The sequence below is a fragment of the Brachionichthys hirsutus genome, chromosome 2 (genome assembly GCF_040956055.1).
Source record: "Brachionichthys hirsutus isolate HB-005 chromosome 2, CSIRO-AGI_Bhir_v1, whole genome shotgun sequence".
NCBI lineage: Eukaryota > Metazoa > Chordata > Actinopteri > Lophiiformes > Brachionichthyidae > Brachionichthys > Brachionichthys hirsutus.
In genome coordinates, this window is record NC_090898.1 from 11,235,508 (window position 1) to 11,255,974 (window position 20,467).

Sequence of the window (20,467 nt, forward strand, 5' to 3'; positions counted from 1 at the left end):
AGCCGCTGCCCACTGTGGCGCACGTGTCACACTGAACCCGCCATTCACCAGGAATTAGTCGATCCCAAACAACCAGGATATTGAGACTAGTAAAGTGTGTGAAGGAGGGAGGCAACTAAAGCGGCAGGCTGATTGACAGGAACAAGCAGAGATGGGAAGTTAAAAAAAAATCAAGATCTGTGGCTGGATAGGATCCGTCTTTCATTTTCAGCTGAAGTTCCTCTTTCCCGGTCTGTTTATTTTAGAATGGTAGCTTTGTTCTATTTACCGTACCCACTCCCTCAGCAGGCTCTACCCCCGTCAGACCAGTTATAAAAGGGGAGAGAGGAGGAGGAGGAGGAGGAGGCGGCGAGGTGCATAGTGTTTGGACAAACGGACAATCCGAGCAGGATATAGGTCTACAGCCTGTGGGTGTGTCGTTTGGCCGAGGTGCAGTGCACACACACACACACACGCACACACCTACACACGTCTACACACTCACACATGCACAGACAATCGTGGGAGTGTTAATGCTGGAGGGCAAAGTCTCCCTCCCTCTCACACATTCATTCTCTCTTTTTCCCTCTTTGCCTTCGTTCCCCCCTTTCTGCCGTCACACCCCTCCACACCTCCTTCCTTTGGTCCTCTCTTTCTCCTTCATCCCTCGCTCTTTCTCTCTTGACATAACTACCCCTCCTCCTTTTGAAAAAGAAAGTGTTAAAGATACAGAAGAGTTGGCCAACAGCAATGTGAAACTCGGAGGGAGAGGCCAAAATCACCACAGGGGACAATTATGGCTTGGGCTGTGTACATACAAATGTGTGTCTGTGTGTGTGTGTGTGTGTGTGTGTGTGTGCGGGGGGGGGGGCGTGTGTGTGTCTGTTTGGCTTTTTTTTCAAGACAGTCCTTTAAGCCACTATCTGTCCTTCATAACTATTCGTCTCGTCCTCTCCTCCTTCCCTCTGTCTTTTTGGGCCTTCCTTTCTATCCTGTCACTTCTGTTTTAACTCAGCTCACACACTCGAGCTACATGAGTATAATGTGTGTGTGTGTGTGTGTGCTTGTGTGTGGCTTCAAATAAAGGCAGGGCCGTAGGTCAAACCTCCCATCTGTAGCCGTTTGCTTATGTAAAACCGGAATTTCCTGGTTCCAGCACGGATGGGGACAGCTATCAGCTAGCGTAGTGGTTCCCCTCAGCCCCACGGACATTTTTAACAACTTTCACCTCATTGTTGTTGCTTTGCTGCCAGTGCTCTAGCTAAAATCCTGCTCCCTCCGTCTCCTCCCTTAACCCCCCCCCCCCATTTGCCCCGGATCACCTGCCTGCCCATGCTCATCCTCTCATCGTCCCCCACCTCCCTGGAACGATTACCCTTATGCACTAGCAGCAGTATGTAAAGACTTTATCTGATTTGTTTAATCTCCTTTCCACTCTCTTTATCTCTCTTCTCTGCCCCATCCGCCTTCCTCTTCATTCAGTATCAGTTTCTAGAAAAGTTCAGGGGCTTGTTTCAGAAATTAAGATGTGAATGAGATGATTCTTTGGTGACTGAGGGTGACGGGCGTTGAAAATGGCTTTTCAGAGTATGTATAAAGGGTGTGTTTGTGCGTGCATGAGTGGGGAAAGTTTGTGTGATAGCAACGGTTTGTGTTTGTACTTGTATAATGTGTGTGAATAGTCTGTGACCCTGTTTTTTTGTGGTTAGTCTGTTTGGCCTTCCCATAGTTCTCTTTGGCCTCGGAGGCATTCAGCTCCAAGGTTTCTCCTGTGCAGATATGTGCATGTTGTACAAGAGAGGAGCGAGGGAGCCATGGGGGTTAGAAAGGGGTCATGAAAAATATCATGCTGCCCCTCTCTCTCTAATGGCTTCTTAATGAGAGAGGGAGAGCGAGAGAGAGAGAAGCAGGGAGAGGAGCAGTTTTGAGAAGAGGGGTGAGATATCATAGTTCTGCTCAGGGCGCTGACTGTGTGTGTGTGTGTGTGTGTGTGTGTGTGTGTGTGTGTGTGTGCGTGCGTGCACACGTTGCACTATTTGACTGACCTCTTGCTCCATTTCAAGCCCTTTCTGAGCTCTATGTTCCTCTCCGGGGAAAGAGGAAATGACACGTTTGTAGGCTTGAATAAGTGCCGGGTCTTGTCACACGCATTGTCCATCGAGTCTGGATCCTGGGGGGTGGATGGGAGATGCTATGGGGGTGAGGGAGGAGGGGTGGGGCAGGGGCATGCTAATTTGCAAAGCTTCTGCTGATTTGATCATAAGCAATTAATTTCAATGGCTCGGCTCTGCTGCAGAGGCGAAGAAAAGATGAACACGAACGCCGCTCTGGTTTTCTGCTCTGTCCACACAGTGGGGTTTCTGCTGTTCCCTCTTGCATCACAAAGGAAGGATGGGTGGCAGTTTTTTGTGTTCTTGCCCCCCCTGCGGAACTGTATGGTTTCCCCAGCAAATGTATTTTTCACACACAAACACATCAGTCAGAACATTGTTCAGAACGCTGACTTGACGACGTGTTTTAGACGGTTTTAATGACTCTTGAGGTCACGACTCTCGAATCGTCAATCGCTTGCAGTTTTAAAGCTGGAAAAAACACACATCACACTTGGATTTGCACGATAAGCGTGCATCATCGGCTCCATGTTGGCTGCTGTGACGGAACTACGATTATGGACTTATAGCTGCATCAGACAAGGCCATCTTCTATTTTGGTGGCATCATCACACGGGCTTTGGACCGCTGAGAGGCTCAATGACTTGTGTGAGGGTCAACATCCAGATCCGCCCTGCCTCCATCTTGTGTCCTGTCCAACTTTTATGAGCTCACGACTGACACAGATCTCCACTGATCCACTAATGTTAAGCTCACGGCTCGAACCGGTTTGGCTCCCTCATCCTTCTCTCGTCTGTCTGGCTTCCTTCACTCGTTTAACCCCTTGCTCTGTCACCTCATTCTGACCCGAGCGAGCGTCTGTGTGCGACGAGCTCCTTCCCTCGCCCTTTCTGCCCAGCTTGTCTGCCGGTTTTCCCGCATCTCCCTCTATCTTCTTCGCCCTTGCTTTTCCTCTCCATGGCACTATTCTCCTCCCATGCTGAGGCCAGAGCTCTCGCCATTGTTGGAGGCAGGTTGCCAAGGATACAAGCAAAGAGAGAGAGGCAGAGAGTCTTCGGCAAGGTGAAAGAATCTGCCAGTGCAGTCGTGTTGCAGTTCCAACCCATTTATTTCAGCCTAGTATTATATTCCCAGCCTATTCAAAACAAATCAACCTGTTCATTTGAAGGTGTCACAATATATGAAGAGCATAAAGAAGACAGACCTGCAGAGACTTGGGCGCAATGGAGGTATTTCATTATAATGATTCTTGGAGCAAGTCACTTCATTTGTTCTTCATATGATCATGAAAGTATGGGGAGGATATAGTCATCGGTGCGTCCGTCCATTAAGTTGGTGTTTAGAACTTTATTCAAATTTTATTTTTATTGTTTCCATGGAAATGCAACTTTTAAGTCCAAACATTCACGTATGTCCTCGCAGCTCTGTGGATGTGAAAACTGCAGATGAAAATGTTTTCCTCACCGATCTCTCAGCATTTTCTTTTCTAGCTTCTTTTAATAATTTTGCAACGCCCTCCGCAAACGAAGTTGATTTTGCAAACTTGATTTCGGTGTTCGTCCTTAAATGAATTTCCAGGAAGCGTTGAAGACGTGCTTGCGGCTGGTCGGTAGCCTCCAGCTTCTCCTCGGCTGGTCAGTGCGAGTTGGAGAGAGTGTGTTAACCCACACGCCAGGAACCAACCAGCTCTGTCCGGCATCACCACCAAAGATCTTTTCCTCCCCCACTTTCCATTATCCCTCCTCTCCCCCACCTTACGCTTCAAATATGACCCTGGGCTGGGCTGGACATGGCATTTGGGCACGTGCCCATTCACCGGTTCCTCCCTTGTGCATAAAGCCAAGACATAACCTCTCTCTCTCTCTCTTCCTCTCTCACCCAGTCTCTCCATCTTGCTCTCTCTCTCTTTTTGCTTTTAGCACAAAGCCCTGCGTGTCTCCCTTCCTTCCCCACCCAGCATTCTTTCCCTATGCAGACCTCTCCCCCGCGCTCTCTCTCCTCTCTCTCTCTCTGTCTCTCTCCCTCGCTGTCGACTTCCCTCCTACCCGCCAACTCGCTCAGCCTCACCCTACCTTTCATTAGCCCACTCTTTATCTCACACACTCACTCGGCTCGTTCTCTTCCCCCTCTACTCTCCTATTGCGTAGCTTTTACACTCTCTCTCTCTCTCTCCCCAGTTGCTTCAGCTTTTGTTTCTGATACATCTTCATTCATTCCTGTGCCCTCTCTTTCCCTGCTGACCCTTATTATTTTTATATTCTCTCTCCCTCTCTGCTATCACCCCCTCCTGTTCTCTCTCTCCCTCCCTCCCACTCCTCTCATTCCCTCTAAGCTGCATTAACTCCCCAGATTACCTTGCGCCCTCCAATCCTCCACCCCCCATGCACTCACCGCTCCCTCTCTCTCTCGCCCTGCTTCACTTCGTCACTTGCTCACTAACCATGGCGATTCATTTTAAAAATAAAGCATAAATTTGCGACCACGTTCATGCTTATTTTGTCCACGATGAAGCACAGCAGGAAACTTGATTAATCTGCTCTCTCTTGTACGTTTTACTGTACTCTGGTAATCAGAGGGACAATCCATTCCCTCCTGCTCTTCTTGCTCACCTCTGGACCTGCTGAGTTTGAACTCATGAATCAGTGTTTTTTCCCCCCACTATTATTCTTTTTCGGACACGCTGACATGTTGTACTGTGTGGTCATGTGGGAGTGACATCTGAAATTAGGAATCATAGATGGGCTTAAAATCCTGAAATACAGTACAATAGTTAATGATTTCATTGTCTTCTTTTGTTCATCCGTTGTAGTATAGGTTTACTTGCAGCATATTATAAGTAAGGGTTTGCATTGATGCTTAGAATTACTCTCAAATCAAAATTGATTATAACATTTAATAAAAATCATTTTGGGTCTGCTCCAGTAATGATCAGGCCATTGCATAATCAATGGATGACTCAGACAGGATCAAACAGACGGTACATTTTATTCAAAATAAAGAAACTGTTTGCAGCCAATTTGCACGACTGTCGTCTAATTAAAGTGCGAGCTGAGCTTTCCCCACAGTGATCATGTAATGCTTGCTAATCAACAGTTAGCGAGCTTGCTAACGTAGCCTTCCCACAGCTGGAGTAAATCTTTATTACCATGAAATACTGTGCAACCCTGTGAAGGAAATGCTGGGGGGGGGGCAATCCAACACGGAGACAGCTGTGACTAACAGTTGCCAGGTTAACTAGCATGTTAGCAGTCGGCCCGCCAGCCACAGACTGCGGCCGCTCCGCTGTCGGCTGTGGTTAGACAGTAGGACTCCGTCCCGGTCCTTGTGCAGGTAACGCAAAGAAACGGGGCCTCTGGTTACCACGTTGTTAACAATGAGATCAATCGTGAGGAAGGCTTCGCATCCTGAAGCCCTTCTCCTCCTCGTGTGCTTCATCGTATCTTGCAGATGTATATTATTTGCGTTGGTATCACGCGCACACACACACACACACACACACACAACTGGCAGCTCAGTGTTGATGCACCGATACATAAAGAAAAACACATATTTTTTAGACTTATTCGAGTCGCATTCTCACACATTCTCTCGCCCCCCCCCCCCCCCCCCCCACCTCACAAGACACCCACCCGCCCACAGCCTCTATAGCCGCCCCCTCACCTCTCCTGCTCCCCCCTTCACTCACCTACCCACCCACACTCCATCACCCTACCGTCCACCTCTCACCCCACCGCGCTGCTTCTCTCCTCCCCTCCACCCACACTCTCTCTTTTTCTCCAGGCCCACAGCAGTACCACCCTCACCATCAGCACCATCATCTCTCTCTCCCCTGTCTTTTACCTCTCTCTTCCCTCTGTCCCTCCCTGCTCCGAAGCCTTCAGGCTTTGCTTGATTTATGCTTGCCCTCCCTATCCACGCTTGCCCCACCATCACCACCCACCCACCCACCCATCTCTCCTGGAGGTTGTGGCCCGGCTAGTCCCTAAAAACAACAGAGGAGCGAGAGCGAGTTAGTGAGAGGAAGACAGGGAAAGAGAGAGAGAGTAACAATCTCTTACTTTCCATCCTCCCTCCTTTTTAACCCAGCATTTTTTTCATTCCCCTCTCCCACACTGCTTTTTAAATTGCCTCTGAATTCTTGAGCTGTTTTAGTGCCTCACTCCCCCTTCTCGGCTGAAATTACTTTTTTACCCTCTCAAACTCTGGCATGCTGAGGAAGCAAGTTCCACCTTCCCTCCCCTCTTTGTCCACTTGAGGACAAACACACACTCATCGCATGTGCGGTGTGTGGAACAAAGTTGTGGGACTTGCGTTTTCCTCGTTCGGGAACGTCGCTTTAACGTTGAATGGACTTCCTTGTGACATCGCAGCTCGCCTAACGCCTTGTCCTTTTCAACTCGGGCTGGATGAGCCTCCAACCGGGGCGAACCTGGGGCAAGACTTCTTTTTGCATCTTTCTCTGTAACACACACACACACACACACACACACACACCCTCACAAATATACACTGTGAGAAAATATTTCTCTTTGTTTGCACTCTCATACTCAAACATGCACACAGCCCATACTTTCTTCTCTGACAGCTCTCTTGTGGTCGACAAGCCTCAGTAACCCGTTGCTTAACCACCTTGGACTTTACTCTCCATTGTGTTTGGCTACTGTCTTTGTTGTGTGTGTGTGTGTGTGTGTGTGTGAGAGAGAGAGAGAGAGAGAGTGACTGCGGGTGTTAGGGTTCATTTATATTCTTTCTGGATGCAAAAAAGTAATTTGATTGAAACAATGAATCCATCAACACCCACACGCTTTCCATTTGGCATTAACTCGTCCACAAGAGGGCAGTAATCGGCCGAAGGTTCGACGATAGCAACCAGTAGAAGAGGTAACGAGAAAGTTGAGGTGGACATCATGAACACATGTGGACAAAATGAACACAGAGCACTGACAAAAGGCTCTGTCTGTCAGTTTCTGTAGAGAAGTGCACCAACGGCTAGATCATGTTTCACATATACAGAACACAAACGTGTGTGTACATGTATCAACTTCTGTATTCATCCATTGACTCCCTCACATTATTATTGAGTTTGGCTTCATTAAGACAGGAAGGAGGAATTTGTGGAAACACATGCACACAAATTCATGCACACACGCACACACACACACAAACACTCCTTGAGCACAATCAGAACAGAAGATCAGAGGTCAAACCGGGTGACCCTCCCCTCCCTTTTCAGGCCTACCCTCTCCTCCTCTTTACCGTGTCAATGTGCACTCTACTAACACACGCACACACGCACACACGCACACACACACTTCTCTTAGATATACAGTGCAGCCTTCAACCACAACACACAAGGCTGTCGTCCATCCATTAGCTGTACCTCTCTCAATGGATGATAAATGAAGTATAGTGCAACACACACATCTCTTTTATTCCAAATCTTATTTTGCCTTTGCTTTTTCCCACTCAAGCCCCCACATCTCTTACAGCAGCGCCCGTGCGCGTGCACATGCACATGCACATGCACATGCACACTGACGCACGCTTACACGCAAATGCACGCCTGAACAAAGAGAACCACCATTTCTACATATTTGTCTTTCTTTTTAAAAGAGGTTTTTATTTAGCATAAATGGTGAAGCCAAGGGTGCCCGGCTACCATGGCAACCAAATTAAACGGAGGATCTCTTCAGAAAGCAGAAATCTAAATTATTCGGACTCCTTTATGGAGGGTAAAATGAAAATTCCCTTCACTGTACAGAGACTGCTGCACAGCAAAAGCAGATGACGGGAAGGACATTCCGTTGTTTTCTCTATTTGACCATGCAGTTCATATCCTAATGCCATTGAAATGCATAGGTTGTCTCATGACAACCAGTACATTAACACGCGTGTATGCACAAAGGACTGACGTAACCGCGGTGTCCTGAAAACTCCAGATAAACCTATTGCCTCTGAAAGAGACCACGATATGTGTGCCCACAAAATCCACCGCGAAGCCCGACGTATGCATGATGAAATCCGTAATCTGGGTGCATGGGATTAGGCGCAAATGCCTCTGGTGTGGTAAATGATTCTATCTGTCGGAACAGGATGAGGTTTCAGTAACACACCAGCTATAGCGGGGCCCGGTAAAGCTTACATAAGCGAAAGGCGATCCTGAAGCATGTTCAGGTTATTTAGCACGGCCGCCTGCTTGTGGTCGGCTGAATACTAATGTCTAATATCTCACGCATATGAAATGTGTATAAATCCGCAGGGAGCGGGATGCTATATTTTGCAAGGCAGAATGCATCAGCAAGGTGGAGCGAGTCCACCGCTAATGTCTAAAACATAGAGATTAATTGCACACATTTTTAGAACCGTGACCGTTAAATGCAAGAAGCACAAACTTTTCCACAATGCAGCCATTCAATCTGCGGCGCGTAGCTGAAGCATTGTTGCTGTACGACTGTGAGGAGGGCCGACATTGTGTCCGGGGGATGCTGGGAAAAGCAGTCACGGGTCATTCAATCGTCCAATGAACAGATGAGTGCAGAGAGATGGGGGGGGGGGGGGGTCAGAGGTGACCCTCTTTTCTCGCTCGATCCTTCGCTTCCTCTTCTTCCATTTATCTGCCTCTCCTTTCTCCAAATATGTGTGTATTCGCGCTTGTGTCTTTGTACGTGTGTGTGTGTGTTTGTTTGTTGTGGGCCTACAGCAGATCCATGTTATTGATTGACTCATGTGGCTGCTGGGCTGCCCACTGAAGGAGGGGGCAGAGCTCTAATGAATTCCTGCACCTCGTGCCCCTTGCGCCAACCCCCGACACCCCCTCCTTAATTAACTGTGTGTGTCTGTGTGCGCGTGCACGTGCTCGTTTGGTGTGTATCTTCCTCCAAACTCAACACCCACCTGCCTGCACTCCACCTCCTCCTTTTCTTTCTTTCTCTGTCGCTCTCTTTCTATCCAATGAATTCGCTCCTCTTCCTCCACTCCCTTTCCTCTCATTCTAGCTTTCGCTCCATCTGCTCGGCCGTCGTGTGTATGTCCCCTCCGTCCACCTCTCTTCGATGCGGCACTTATTTTTCTACAACTTTAAGATCCATTTGTGCATCTGCAACCATGCATACAGAGCATGCATCCATCCATCCGGTCTGAGACTGGCGTTGTGTGCGTGCGTGAGAGAGAGAGAGAGAGGGGAAGGGGGACAGAGTGGTCACCATTGACCCTGCGTACCCATCGGTATTCCGGACATGGAGGCTACAGTCTGTCACCTTGACTCCCCCTGTAGCAGATGAGCACTCAGCTGCACAGGAAACACTTAACACTACCTGACTGTAGTTAAAATGGACCACAGAGAGATGTTGTCTTCTTGCTCTCATTGTGTTTTCAACTCTTGTGTTCAATTTGTTTATTCCCCATTGGCTTAGCCATTCCACTGTTGCTGCGCGGGATTTGTAGTACGGCAAAACTTAGCGCATTAGGACGCCAGAAGGTTTGCATCCGGAGCAATCCCACGTAATTACAGACACACCCTCTTAAAGCGTGTCGCATCTGCTGCTGAGAAATCTGTCTGCGTTTGTTGTAGCTGCAGACGAGCCATTCTTTCAAAGTTCCTAAGCCTCTGATGTGTATATTTATCGAAGCCTTTGGTGGAGAAACAACCTGTTTTCAGTTAAATGTCAATTCGGAGTCTATGAAAGTGTGTTTTTGCTGTCTGTACTTGCTGTGTGCGTGCGTGCGTGTGTTGAGCAGAGCTGTCATCGGCCGTGTGGCCTGACAGTCTCGTAGATCTGCTGCGGAACCTCCAGCGGCATGTCAGCCGCTGACAGCTCCTCTACACGCTCGGCTTTCAACGGCACTGACGGCCAGACGCGCACACCCCGCCGTCTGTGTCTGCTTTCCTCTCTGTCTGCTTGTGATCTCCTTGTATTTCTGTCGAGTGCCGATGATGAGGTATGCTCATCGAGCGAGGTGATTCAGAGCGCTGGTGCGTTGGGAGTCGGTACCTAAAAACACTTGGGCGTAAGCGGCGACTCGGCTGAGAGCAAAGACTCGCATGGAAACTGTTTCGGGTCCCAGTTGGTTGAAATCTTTAATTTGACAGAAGTTCAGCCGCCTGAGCGTCGTGATGCGTTTGGGAGCATGTTATCCCTCAAATGAAGTTAAAAACAGTGGCGCGTGTGAAGGAGCTTGACGCCTCGTGCCCCAGTGTGACCCCAATGACCTTGCTTTGCGTTGTGTTCTACTGAAAAACATGTTGGCGTCAGTCAGCGCTGGCTGGCGAGCCTAACCCGTCCTCTGCCGTTTGTCTCCACTCAGGGGCCGACGTGACGGAACCCAACAGCTCAGACAGCCGCGGCGAACGTCTCGAATTCTTCCTCAAACAGGAAGAGGCCCTCGCCGCAGAGCCCAGCTACCTGGGTCCCAGCGAATCAGAGGATGTTGTGAGAGGAGCAGGCGGTGGGGCAATCTCGTCTGTAGCCAATCTGAAGGCGGCTCTGATGAGTAAGAACAGCCTGCTGTCACTGCGGGCAGAGATGATGGGCGATGATAACCCCTTGCTGTATGAGTACCTGCCCAAAGGAGGACACTCCCTGTCTTGTAAGTCACAATTTACTAGCACTGCACACACTGATTGTTACACGCACACACACACAACCAGCCACACACCTCATTATTATTTCCAACTCAGGTGTGCACAATCTGCTCCAACTCTATCATTGAATATTTTTGAAAGGCTCATGTGATCACCTGTGAGACGTGAAACACTCAGGCTGGACTGCTTTTGACGATTGGTGTCCATGCATGTGGTTTAACTCTGAGAGCACGCGTGTGTGTGTGTGTCTGCGTGTGCGTGGGGGCCACTTGAGTGTGTCGAGGGTTTGTGTGGCGATGACTCGTCAGCTGTGACTCAGCGAGAGAACATTTCTCGCCGTTGTGAGAGAATTTGTTTGGTTTTATGTGACACTTTCTTTGTACCAGTGGGTCCCGGGCTGTACTTCACAGCAGCAAAATATCACGATTGCAGCGACTGTTCAGATTTTATTTACTTACTGTGTTTCAGTTCCCTCAACATAAGATTCAGCGAGCACACAAACCTCATGCATCCTGTTAAAAGCGTGTTTGAATTAATGTTTTTTTTTTATTCCGACAAAGAACCAGGCATTGTGATTGAGATATACTGTAATAGATTGTAAATAACAAATTCCTCCATTATCAGCTTTATTTAAGTATTTGATGACCACCAAATACCAGGTTATTCTCCTAACGCCTGTGTGCAGCCTCTATACGTGATCAGTTTTACATTTATGTCTGATCATCCTCACTTTTCTAAAGTGGGACCACTTGAGTAGTAAAATAATTCTCATTAAAAAAATTATATTTATGACATATTTGTGCTTTTCCCATATTACCACAATTTATTTCTCAGTTCAGTTTTTTTTGCCTTCAGTGAGGGTGTTAAACTGTCAGTGTATCTGTGTGTGTGTGCAACTCATGTTTTTGTGTTTCTTTGCTTTCACTGGCGAGTAATTGGATCTTTTGTCCCGAGTTCTGCCTGGCTTTGTGAGCAGAAGAAAAGCAAAAGGAAGGGCACAACTCCGAGCATAGTTGTGCGTTTTGAGTTGAGCCACACTCACTTTCAAAATAAAAGACCCTACTGGGGCTGAATAGAGCAAAAACTCACGTTCACAGCCGCACATCCGTGCTCATAAATGCACGACACATCGCATCACCCCTTTTGTGCAAGTGTTAAGTGTGTGAGATTTAGATGTTTCTGTTGGCTTATAGAGGAGAATCAGATGCTGTCAAAGGCTCCAGAAAGAGAAGAAGAGGCTTTTTGATACACTTAACAGGTAAACCCAGCCTTGACTGTATGAAAAGATCTCGAAAATTCAGAGAATGATAATAATTTGCTCTCCTCAAAGAAAATGAGTTTTATGGTCCTACAGTTGCCACAGAGAAGCCTCCGGAGGTTTTTGGTGAGGCAAGCCTTATTTTGAATTTCCTACACAATAGAGGTTGGGGAAATGGTCTTGTTGAAACGGCCAGCAACCTCTTTTCCCTCCCCGGGTTTGTCCCTGTCTAAATGAGGACAGAAAATAAACAAGGTACCTCAGATTACTGGGTGGAGGATAAGTTTGCATGGTTTGACAGATTGCTGCCCCCTCCCTCCCTCCCTCTCTCTGTCCAGCCCGATTTCCCCCCTCCTCCTGCTCTCCTCCCTGCTTCTCCTTCACCCCTGCTTAACATCCTTCCTGTCCTCTCCCCCCACTCCTTTACTCCACCTCGCACCGTCCATCTCTCCCTCCTCTCCTTCATGCATTTCTCCTTCACCCCTCCTTAACACTCATCCCTCACCCTCTACATCGCTCCTTCCCCATTTTGGCTGGCTCCTGCAGCTCCTCCTATGTGTCTCACTCCTCTCTCTTTCCCCATCTTTCTGTTTAGCCGTTTCGCATTAAGGTACGTTGGTTTAAATTCCTGGGAAAGTATTGATCAAGGCATAGAGGCGGTAGATCAAGGTGACCTCGCCCGGATCAGGACAGACTGAGAGCACCAGAAGGCCTTGATGTCACGCTCCTGCTTCCTTCTCCCTCTCGCGCTGTCATAGTCCTTTTCCTGTATAATTAAAGTGGAATCCCTCTTTATATTTACCAATCAGCATAGATTCAAACTGCATCTTTTTAAAATCCTTTGCATGGGTCACGGACTGCATCCTCCCAGAATGCGGGATGCAAAACTCCAGTCGAGCCGGTCTGTATTTCAATCAGCCTCCTGAATCCAATCTGGATCATTGGACTTTGGCCCCGCCCCAATACCCCTCTGCTCCAGACAATCAATGCCAGACGGTAGCTTTAGATTTAGATCAGACCATCCCGCCACACCCGCCACAACGTACCTGCCTAAAAGAACATCCGACTAACTGCAGGGATCATCCTGACATTTTTACCTTTTCTCTTTGCCGCCTGCGCTCATCGCTTCACATGCACTTATGAAAACTGACCGTTAAATGTGAGGAAGACTGACTGCTTGAACTCTCAGAGATTTTGTAGCTTTTAAAATTTTTATTTTTATTTTTTTTAAATGCAATTCATGCAATAACATTCAGTCCAGAAGAAGGAATTTCCATTAAAGTTGACCTGATACACTTTTTATACGAACGCTTTGCAATTTTTGGCACTTTTAAAAAAAGTCTCTTTCCTTCCTTCGTTGTATTCTTTGGATCAAAAATGGAAGTTTTGTACTTAACAAGATCTTTTTGCAGTGGAGTCATGGAGAACATCAATCAGGCAATTTCATCCTAACACGAGGTTTGGATTTATTACTCTCTGCAATGTGTCAATCACGATATGCACTGCAAAATACTGTCTCTAGAATCCCAGAAATATACACTAATTTGTGAACAAAATTATAAAAGTATTTGTACAAGTATCAATTTGAATTAAGACATCTTAGAGTCTAGAAATAAGCCAACTTGATTGCTTACTTATTGATTCCACCTCTGGTCTCGATCCTATTCTGACAACAAGTGGATGTGGGGACGCATCTCCTCTGTGTTTGAGTAATTTATTTACTTTACCTTTCATATACTTTTCTTATTTCTATTCCTTCTTTTCTTGCTGTTGCTGTGTGGCGAGTTACCCTGCTGTTATTTGCATTCTTAAAATCCTACCATGTGACTCTGATGTCGGACTCAGAGAGACAAAATTGCAAAAAAAATGATGTTGGAATTAATCAAGTGGATTGACTTTTCCCGAGTTAAAGGCTTTATTCCGTGACAGTCCTTTCCTAACAATTGTCTGTGGAGGGAACGCCGGAGCTGCTCCCGCTCGCCTGTAGCTCATCTCTTTACTCTATCTCCATTTCCCTTTTAAAGTTCTTCCTCCCATCACTGCCGGAGAAGTGGAAGAGGAGATTGGGATTTAAGTATTTGTGTGTGTTCTCAGTAAGTGGGAGTGGGGAGTGCCGGGCGCGGTAGTTGAACATTCCAGGAATCCGTCCACGGTTGAGCCTCATGGTTGTGTGATACTGTCCGTCGTGCAGAGGAGGGCAATGCATGCCTGACCCACCGCATAACTCTAGAGACATTTCCCAAAACACTGCCCACACTTGCACATACTTTCATGCACACACACACACACACACACACTTATCTACAATAACCTTGGACATTACACTTTGATTCATATGCACCGGATGAAAAAGGGATTCGCTCTCAGTACAGACAAATGATGATGCTAATGAAGCAGAAAAACGCCTCTGTGTGAAGAGTTATGGAGAGAACAAGGCTCTCTAACAAATGTGAAAATCTTTATCCAACTTGCTTAAACTTGTTGCGGGTAAATAATCATGGTCAATGTAGTCATCCTTTACCCTGCGTGTACAAAAAGTCTTCACTTGAGCTGCAAGATGGCTCCTCTCCAAAAACAGTCTCCCTCCACGCTACTGAGGATCCTCAAGCCCTTTCCTTATATGCATTTTACTCACTCACATATACAGAGTATACACAAGACACAAATACACACACACACACACACATGCTGCCAGCCTCTGCGCACGCATGTGGGTGGAAGGAGAAAGAGAGCAGAGGAGTGGAAAAAAAAGAGAGAGAAGAGAAGTCCTAACCCTTTCCCCTCGGCTGGTGGAAAGTGAAACTTCAGAGTTTTCTTCCTCCCCCTCTCCATCGTGTTTGATAGTGCAGCACTGGCAGCCTCTGTGTGCCCCCCTGCCCACTCTCTCCCGTTGTGTTCTGGTGGCCAGCTGCTAGCAGAGTTGCAGTTGTACGTGAGTGGGTGGGTGAGACTCGTTTCCTGTGCTCCTCAGGGCTCCGCTCCAACAACTTCTGCAGCACACTCCGGCCAGGGGCCACGGGGGCCACAATTCATAACAAACAGGGGGCTGGCTCCTCTCCTCCTCCTCCTCCTCTTCCTCTTATTCCTCCTCATCTTCTACCATCACCAAAACCACCAGCACCACCACCAATACCGCCATCATCAACATCATCAGCATACCACTCACCCACTCCGCCCACGCCACTGCACCCGTGCGAGCCTCGGCCCTTAGAATCCTCTGGCCTACGGGCTGGGGCACCCTCGCTGTGCTCAGAAGGGTTGGACATGGAAGTGGAAGAGGCCCCCGAGAGCCCCGAGGCCTCCGCCCTGCCTGAGGTAAGTGCACAGAGCCTGGCTCATCTCCAGGGTGGAAGCTGCTCTCTGGGTACCGCTCCTCCAGTTAGACGTGAAAGGAGACGAGCATCCAAGGAGCAGCTTCGCCCTGTTTCTGCAAAGACACTGAGGGGTGTTGAGTCGATGGAGAAGACAAAGTGGCGGCTGTTGTGGTGGGGGTCAGAGGTTTTTATGAGGAGAAGTGGACGTTAAGAGGGTATTTTCATTACCATTATTGGAAAGTCGTTGTTTTTTTACGCAAGCGCATCATCTCTCAACCCCTCTCTGTATCTCATTCTCTGTGAGGAATTCGGCGTATTTCCTTCCACACAGAGGAGAAACTGTGTTTTTCTTATGTTTGTCTTCTTCCTGTTCTCTGTGCCTTTGTTTCCAATCAAATATCCAGCTCTTCAGTCTCGTCTCCCTTTTCATATCATCTTTTTAATATAGCTCGAGCCGACTTTGCCGCCACGCCAAGAGTCTTTGCGTGCCGGTAGCAGTAACGTAGTTTGTAGTGGTTACATTAGAGATGACACATCTAGTCACAATGGCAGCGTGCGCTTAGAGATGGCAGATAACGGGCAGGGCAGCGAGCTGAGACTAGAGTAGAATCAATACAAGTAGACAATGAGAGGTTTGTGCTTGCAGCCCAGGAAATTGTTTGTTCTGTCTGCGTGTGTGTGCGTGTGTGTGCGCGCGTGTGTGTGCGCGCGTGTGTGTGTGTGTGCGTGTGTGTGCGTGTGTGTGCGCGCGTGTGTGTGTGTGTGTGCTTGTGCGTGTGTGAATGTGAGTTCTGTGCCAGTCCGTGTGTGTATTCTGGTGAGCATTTAGGAGCAGCATTTGATTTCAATGGACCTGCCTCCCAACAAGCCTCCATATCTCTACGGACAAGCCATCTGTTTGCCCAGTGCATAGTGTTCTGTTCTTAGAGAGGAGGAGGAGGAGGAGGAGGATGAAGAGGAGTGGAAGGGCCAAGTAAATGGTGGGGGTTAAGGAATGGCAGGAGCATGATGGAGAGTAGATAGAGGAAAGTTTAGTTGGGATCTAGATGAGAGAAAGCCGAGCAGACAGGTGTTTGGTGCACCCGGGGGGGGGGGGGTATGAGCACCAGGCATATGATATTACGAAGACTGTAGATCAACCCAACTGCATATTCTGTGTCTTGTAGGACGGCTCTGGTCTCCAGAAGCTGTCAGTTATTTCCTGTGTTTGCTTGCTGATCTTTAACAATTTATCTGTGTCCTTAAATCATTCTGATCTGTCAGTTCTCTCTTTCTATTTTTATGCGTTTGTTTTTTCCATGTTTCTCTCATCTGTGGAAAAAAAAGTAAAAAAAGATTGTCTTCGCAGCATGTCTCGCCCGCCTGCCTCCTGCATGCCAAGACAATAGTCCATACATGCCGTTTAAATGTGCGTGAAGCATAACATTTTGTCTTTTTGTGCTTACAGGATGGCAATAAGGACAAAGATGACGTGAAGGAATACGATGCAGGTGCGGGTTTTGACTCTTAAATTATGTCTAAAGGTCTTTATTTTTTGTGCTATCTGTTTCTCTCGGTTTCGCCCTCACTCCTCTTTTTTGTTCTCTCAGCCTTGGAATGTGGCCACTCTCCTGTTGAGAGGCATCAGATGGGCGAGGAGAGCTGCGCTGCTGGTTTCACTGTCCCTGCGTCAATGTCCATGACTTGCAGAGAGACTAAAGGGCTGATGCTGGTTGATGAAGAGGTTGGCTCGGGGGAAGGATTTCGGCCAGAGGCCAGTGCCTGGTGTCCGCAGGGGTTCGCCTGCTCCCTGTGCAAACGGCTGTTCAGCAGACTGGATCATCTCAGGGAACACGAGTACCGCCACACCCTGTCTCTGATGGCTCTTTCCCTGGACTGGCCAAGCATCCGGGGTCCGCATCGCCAGCCTACCCAGCACCGTCCACAATCGCAGCCTCTCCACCTCCACCAGTCTCTCTATCGCCCTGCAGCGGCTGAGCCTGCGCCGGCCCGCTACCTCTGCTCCCAGTGCCCCGCCAGCTTCACCCTCAAATCCAACGCGGACCGACACGAGAAGACCATCCACTTCAAGAAGAAGCTGATGCAGTGCGTGTACTGCCTGAAACACTTTAGAGACCGCACTGATCTGCACAGGCACCTGTCCTCCGTCCACTCCAAGGAGAGAGGACACACCTGCCCTGACTGCGCCAAGGCCTTCAGCACGCAGAAGAACCTGGCGACGCACGTTAAAGTGTGCTGCCAGGCGGGGTCAGCAGCGGGCGCTATGCTGGGAGGCGGCGCCGGGATGGAAGCGTCTCACAATGGGGTTATAGATTCACTGTGGAGGTTCTCTCAGGAAATTGAAGTTGACAGTCATAATGTCAGTATCAATGTAGGAAACTGACCCTTGATCTCGCTGCAGGCTTATTTACACACATTCATATCCAGTATCGGCATATCTTTACGTGCGCTGCGCGATTATTGCACTAAGAAGGGGAGAGTTCAATTTAAGTTTCTATCGACTATTATGAACAGTTAGGGGCACTTTATTTAGTTTTTTTTTTTAAGTGTGTTATTCCATTATTTGCTTCACAATAGGCGTACCCCTTGCATGTCAATAGTGCACAATTGTTGTGCAAGTTGGTTAAACAAGTGAACGTTGTAGGTGGTTTCTGAGTGCTCTGATAGCAGCCTTTAGCAGGTGGATTGCTTTCAGTTCTGGTGGGGGGGGGGGGGGGGGGGGGAGGCGTCTTTGCACTTCCCACGCCTACAACCCTCGTCTGGCTCTCTGTCGCCAGTCACCAGTGTGACTGAGTTCTGCTTTCCTTTTTTAGGCAAAGATCTTTATCTTTGAGTCTACCCCTTCATCAAAGCTACAAAGACACTCAGTTCATATCTGCAAAGCCTCTTCACACCAACATGAACTCACTCCACACACAACTACACCACATGCAGGAACTTTGAGGAACTACAGCACCAGAGCACGATTAAAAACCAATCAGATGAAGAGAGTATTTATTCCACCAGTGGCAGCGTGTCACAATAAATACTAAAAATACCAAAATACCATAAAACCTAATATAATATATCGTAAAAACTATTGATAATGAAAAAAAGCCCACCTTGGCTGGGCAGAAACTTGTCCTCAATCTGGCGTGATTACCTTCAGTCAGTGGCGTCACATGAGTGCAGATGGAGGGTCTATGCCAAACGACACAAAAAGCTAAAACAATAGACCGGTTGCAGCTCAGATGGGGGTTGGGTCGGGTCATTTTCTCTCTCCAGCCATGATGCTTAAATCTTCTCGGGTGCTGAACGTGGACTGTAATTGGTCCTTTACGGCTGCGGCCCTTCTTCAACCCTGACCTCTCTCTGAAGTGGAAGCGGGCACCAAGGGGCAGATTCCAGTTCAACCAGATAGCGATGTTGCTGTTGCTGTCGCTGATGCATAATGGTATGGTTGTGAGTAGAAAGGTAGAAAGTTGGGGGGAAATGGAGAGGAGCACAGGAGGAGGGTGTTCGGTGGAGGGTGTTTCTGGAATCGGCAATATCACCAGTTTCAAAATTACAGCGAGCGTAAATTCACGCCAGCAGCTAAAGCAGACATGAAGTAATAGAAACCACAAAGAGCCCGAAACTGTACCGCAGTAGAGAGGCGTTTTTGAATTTGAACATGCGTTTTTGTTTGTATAAATATTGAAAGATATTTCCTTCTAGAGCCTGGATTTTCTCTTTGAATTTAAACCCATGGACCGTCCACAGAGATGTACTTTTCTATACAGAATGGCACCTTGCTTGTAGTTTCTATGCTGTAATTAAATCTTGATGGAAAATTTGAAAACCTTTGTGTGTGTGTATATATTGTTTTTAAATCTATCTGTCATGTGCACAGTCACACGCAATCACGGCATTCCATTCCATTTCTGGCCGTTGCTGGATGAGATGCTCAGATCTGTGCGCTTGATGTGTGCTTGCGTGTTTTTCTGTTGAATCAGAGCAGAAGTCGATTTACAGATGAAGGTAATTATTGCGTGTCACCAAACGCTTCTAACCCTAAACTTTGTGTTCTTTCTTTCATCCACCCCCCGCGGACAATAGATGCGTACAGTAGTGTGTCTTGTGCTTGTCTAATTGTCAATCCAAAATCCAGACCTGATCTCCTGTATAGTTTTGCAAATGTTTTTTCCCAGACTTCTTGTCGTTGTCTGTGTTTGTCTTTCTGTGTCTTTGCCACCCATTGCAAAGACCTCCTAGAGCCACTAAGGCAGACTGACTGTTGTGTCGTGTTTATAGAATCTCTTTGCTTTTATTGCTTTGGTATGGAGGAAGAGCTGTTGCCAGGGCAACTGTAGCTTTGACTGGTATCGGGGTGGCCATGGGAGTTGATGCTACATTTCTAGACCATGCCGTTAATTAAATGTAATAACCGAAAAGTGACGTGTCTGTTTATTTAAAAGAGTTTCGTTCAGCACTAATCTTCTCCCCCCCCCCCCCTTCTTCTTCTTCACCTCCCCCCGCCTCCCTCCCCCCTTTTGTTTCGACAGTAAATGACTTCACCGTGATCCGTAAAAAGTTCAAGTGCCCCTACTGCAGTTTCTCTGCTATGCACCAGTGCATCCTGAAGAGGCACATGCGCTCCCACACTGGGGAGAGGCCCTATCCCTGTGAAATATGTGGCAAAAAGTTCACCAGAAGGGAACACATGAAGAGGCACACACTGGTGAGTGCAGCGATATTACAGTGCCACCAGTAGGGGGCAGCAAATCACTCCTTAAACAGAAATAAAAACATGTTTCCGTCCAACAGGTCCACAGCAAAGACAAGAAATATGTGTGCAAAGTCTGCAGCCGAGTCTTCATGTCAGCAGCCAGCGTTGGAATCAAACACGGCTCGCGGCGTCATGGCGTTTGCGCCGACTGCTCGGGACGGGGCATGGCTGCACTGCTGGACCACAACGGGGAAGCTGGGGGGGACATCTCTCCAGAGGAGGAGCTGTATCCCGGAGACCGCTTCCATGACGATCAGGCAGAGTGTGACGGCGACGGAGAGGGCGAGGATGAGATGATGGCCGAAGCGGATGGGGAGATGATGGGAGAAGGGGAGGAGGACGGGGGGAAGTGGAAGAACTCAAGGATGACTACTGAGGCACACGGAGCACTGGACAACGAGAAGGAGGAGAGCGACTCGTCGGCGCAAGAGGGCGAGCAGCAGAACGGGAGTGAGAGGGACTTCGCCTGGATCTCCT

General features: G+C 48.1%; 1 protein-coding gene across 1 annotated transcript in view; it reads left to right on the plus strand.

Moving 5' to 3' along the window:
• Positions 1–17,626, plus strand: part of zbtb46 (zinc finger and BTB domain containing 46) — a 29,044-nt gene extending 11,418 nt beyond the window's left edge. The window contains exons 3-6 of the mRNA XM_068750524.1: positions 10,395–10,676; positions 14,901–15,244; positions 16,691–16,733; positions 16,833–17,626. Of these exons, the coding sequence (XP_068606625.1) occupies positions 10,395–10,676; positions 14,901–15,244; positions 16,691–16,733; positions 16,833–17,626 (1,463 nt within the window). The remainder of the gene's footprint in view (positions 1–10,394; positions 10,677–14,900; positions 15,245–16,690; positions 16,734–16,832) is intronic.
• The last annotated feature ends 2,841 nt before the right edge of the window (positions 17,627–20,467 follow it).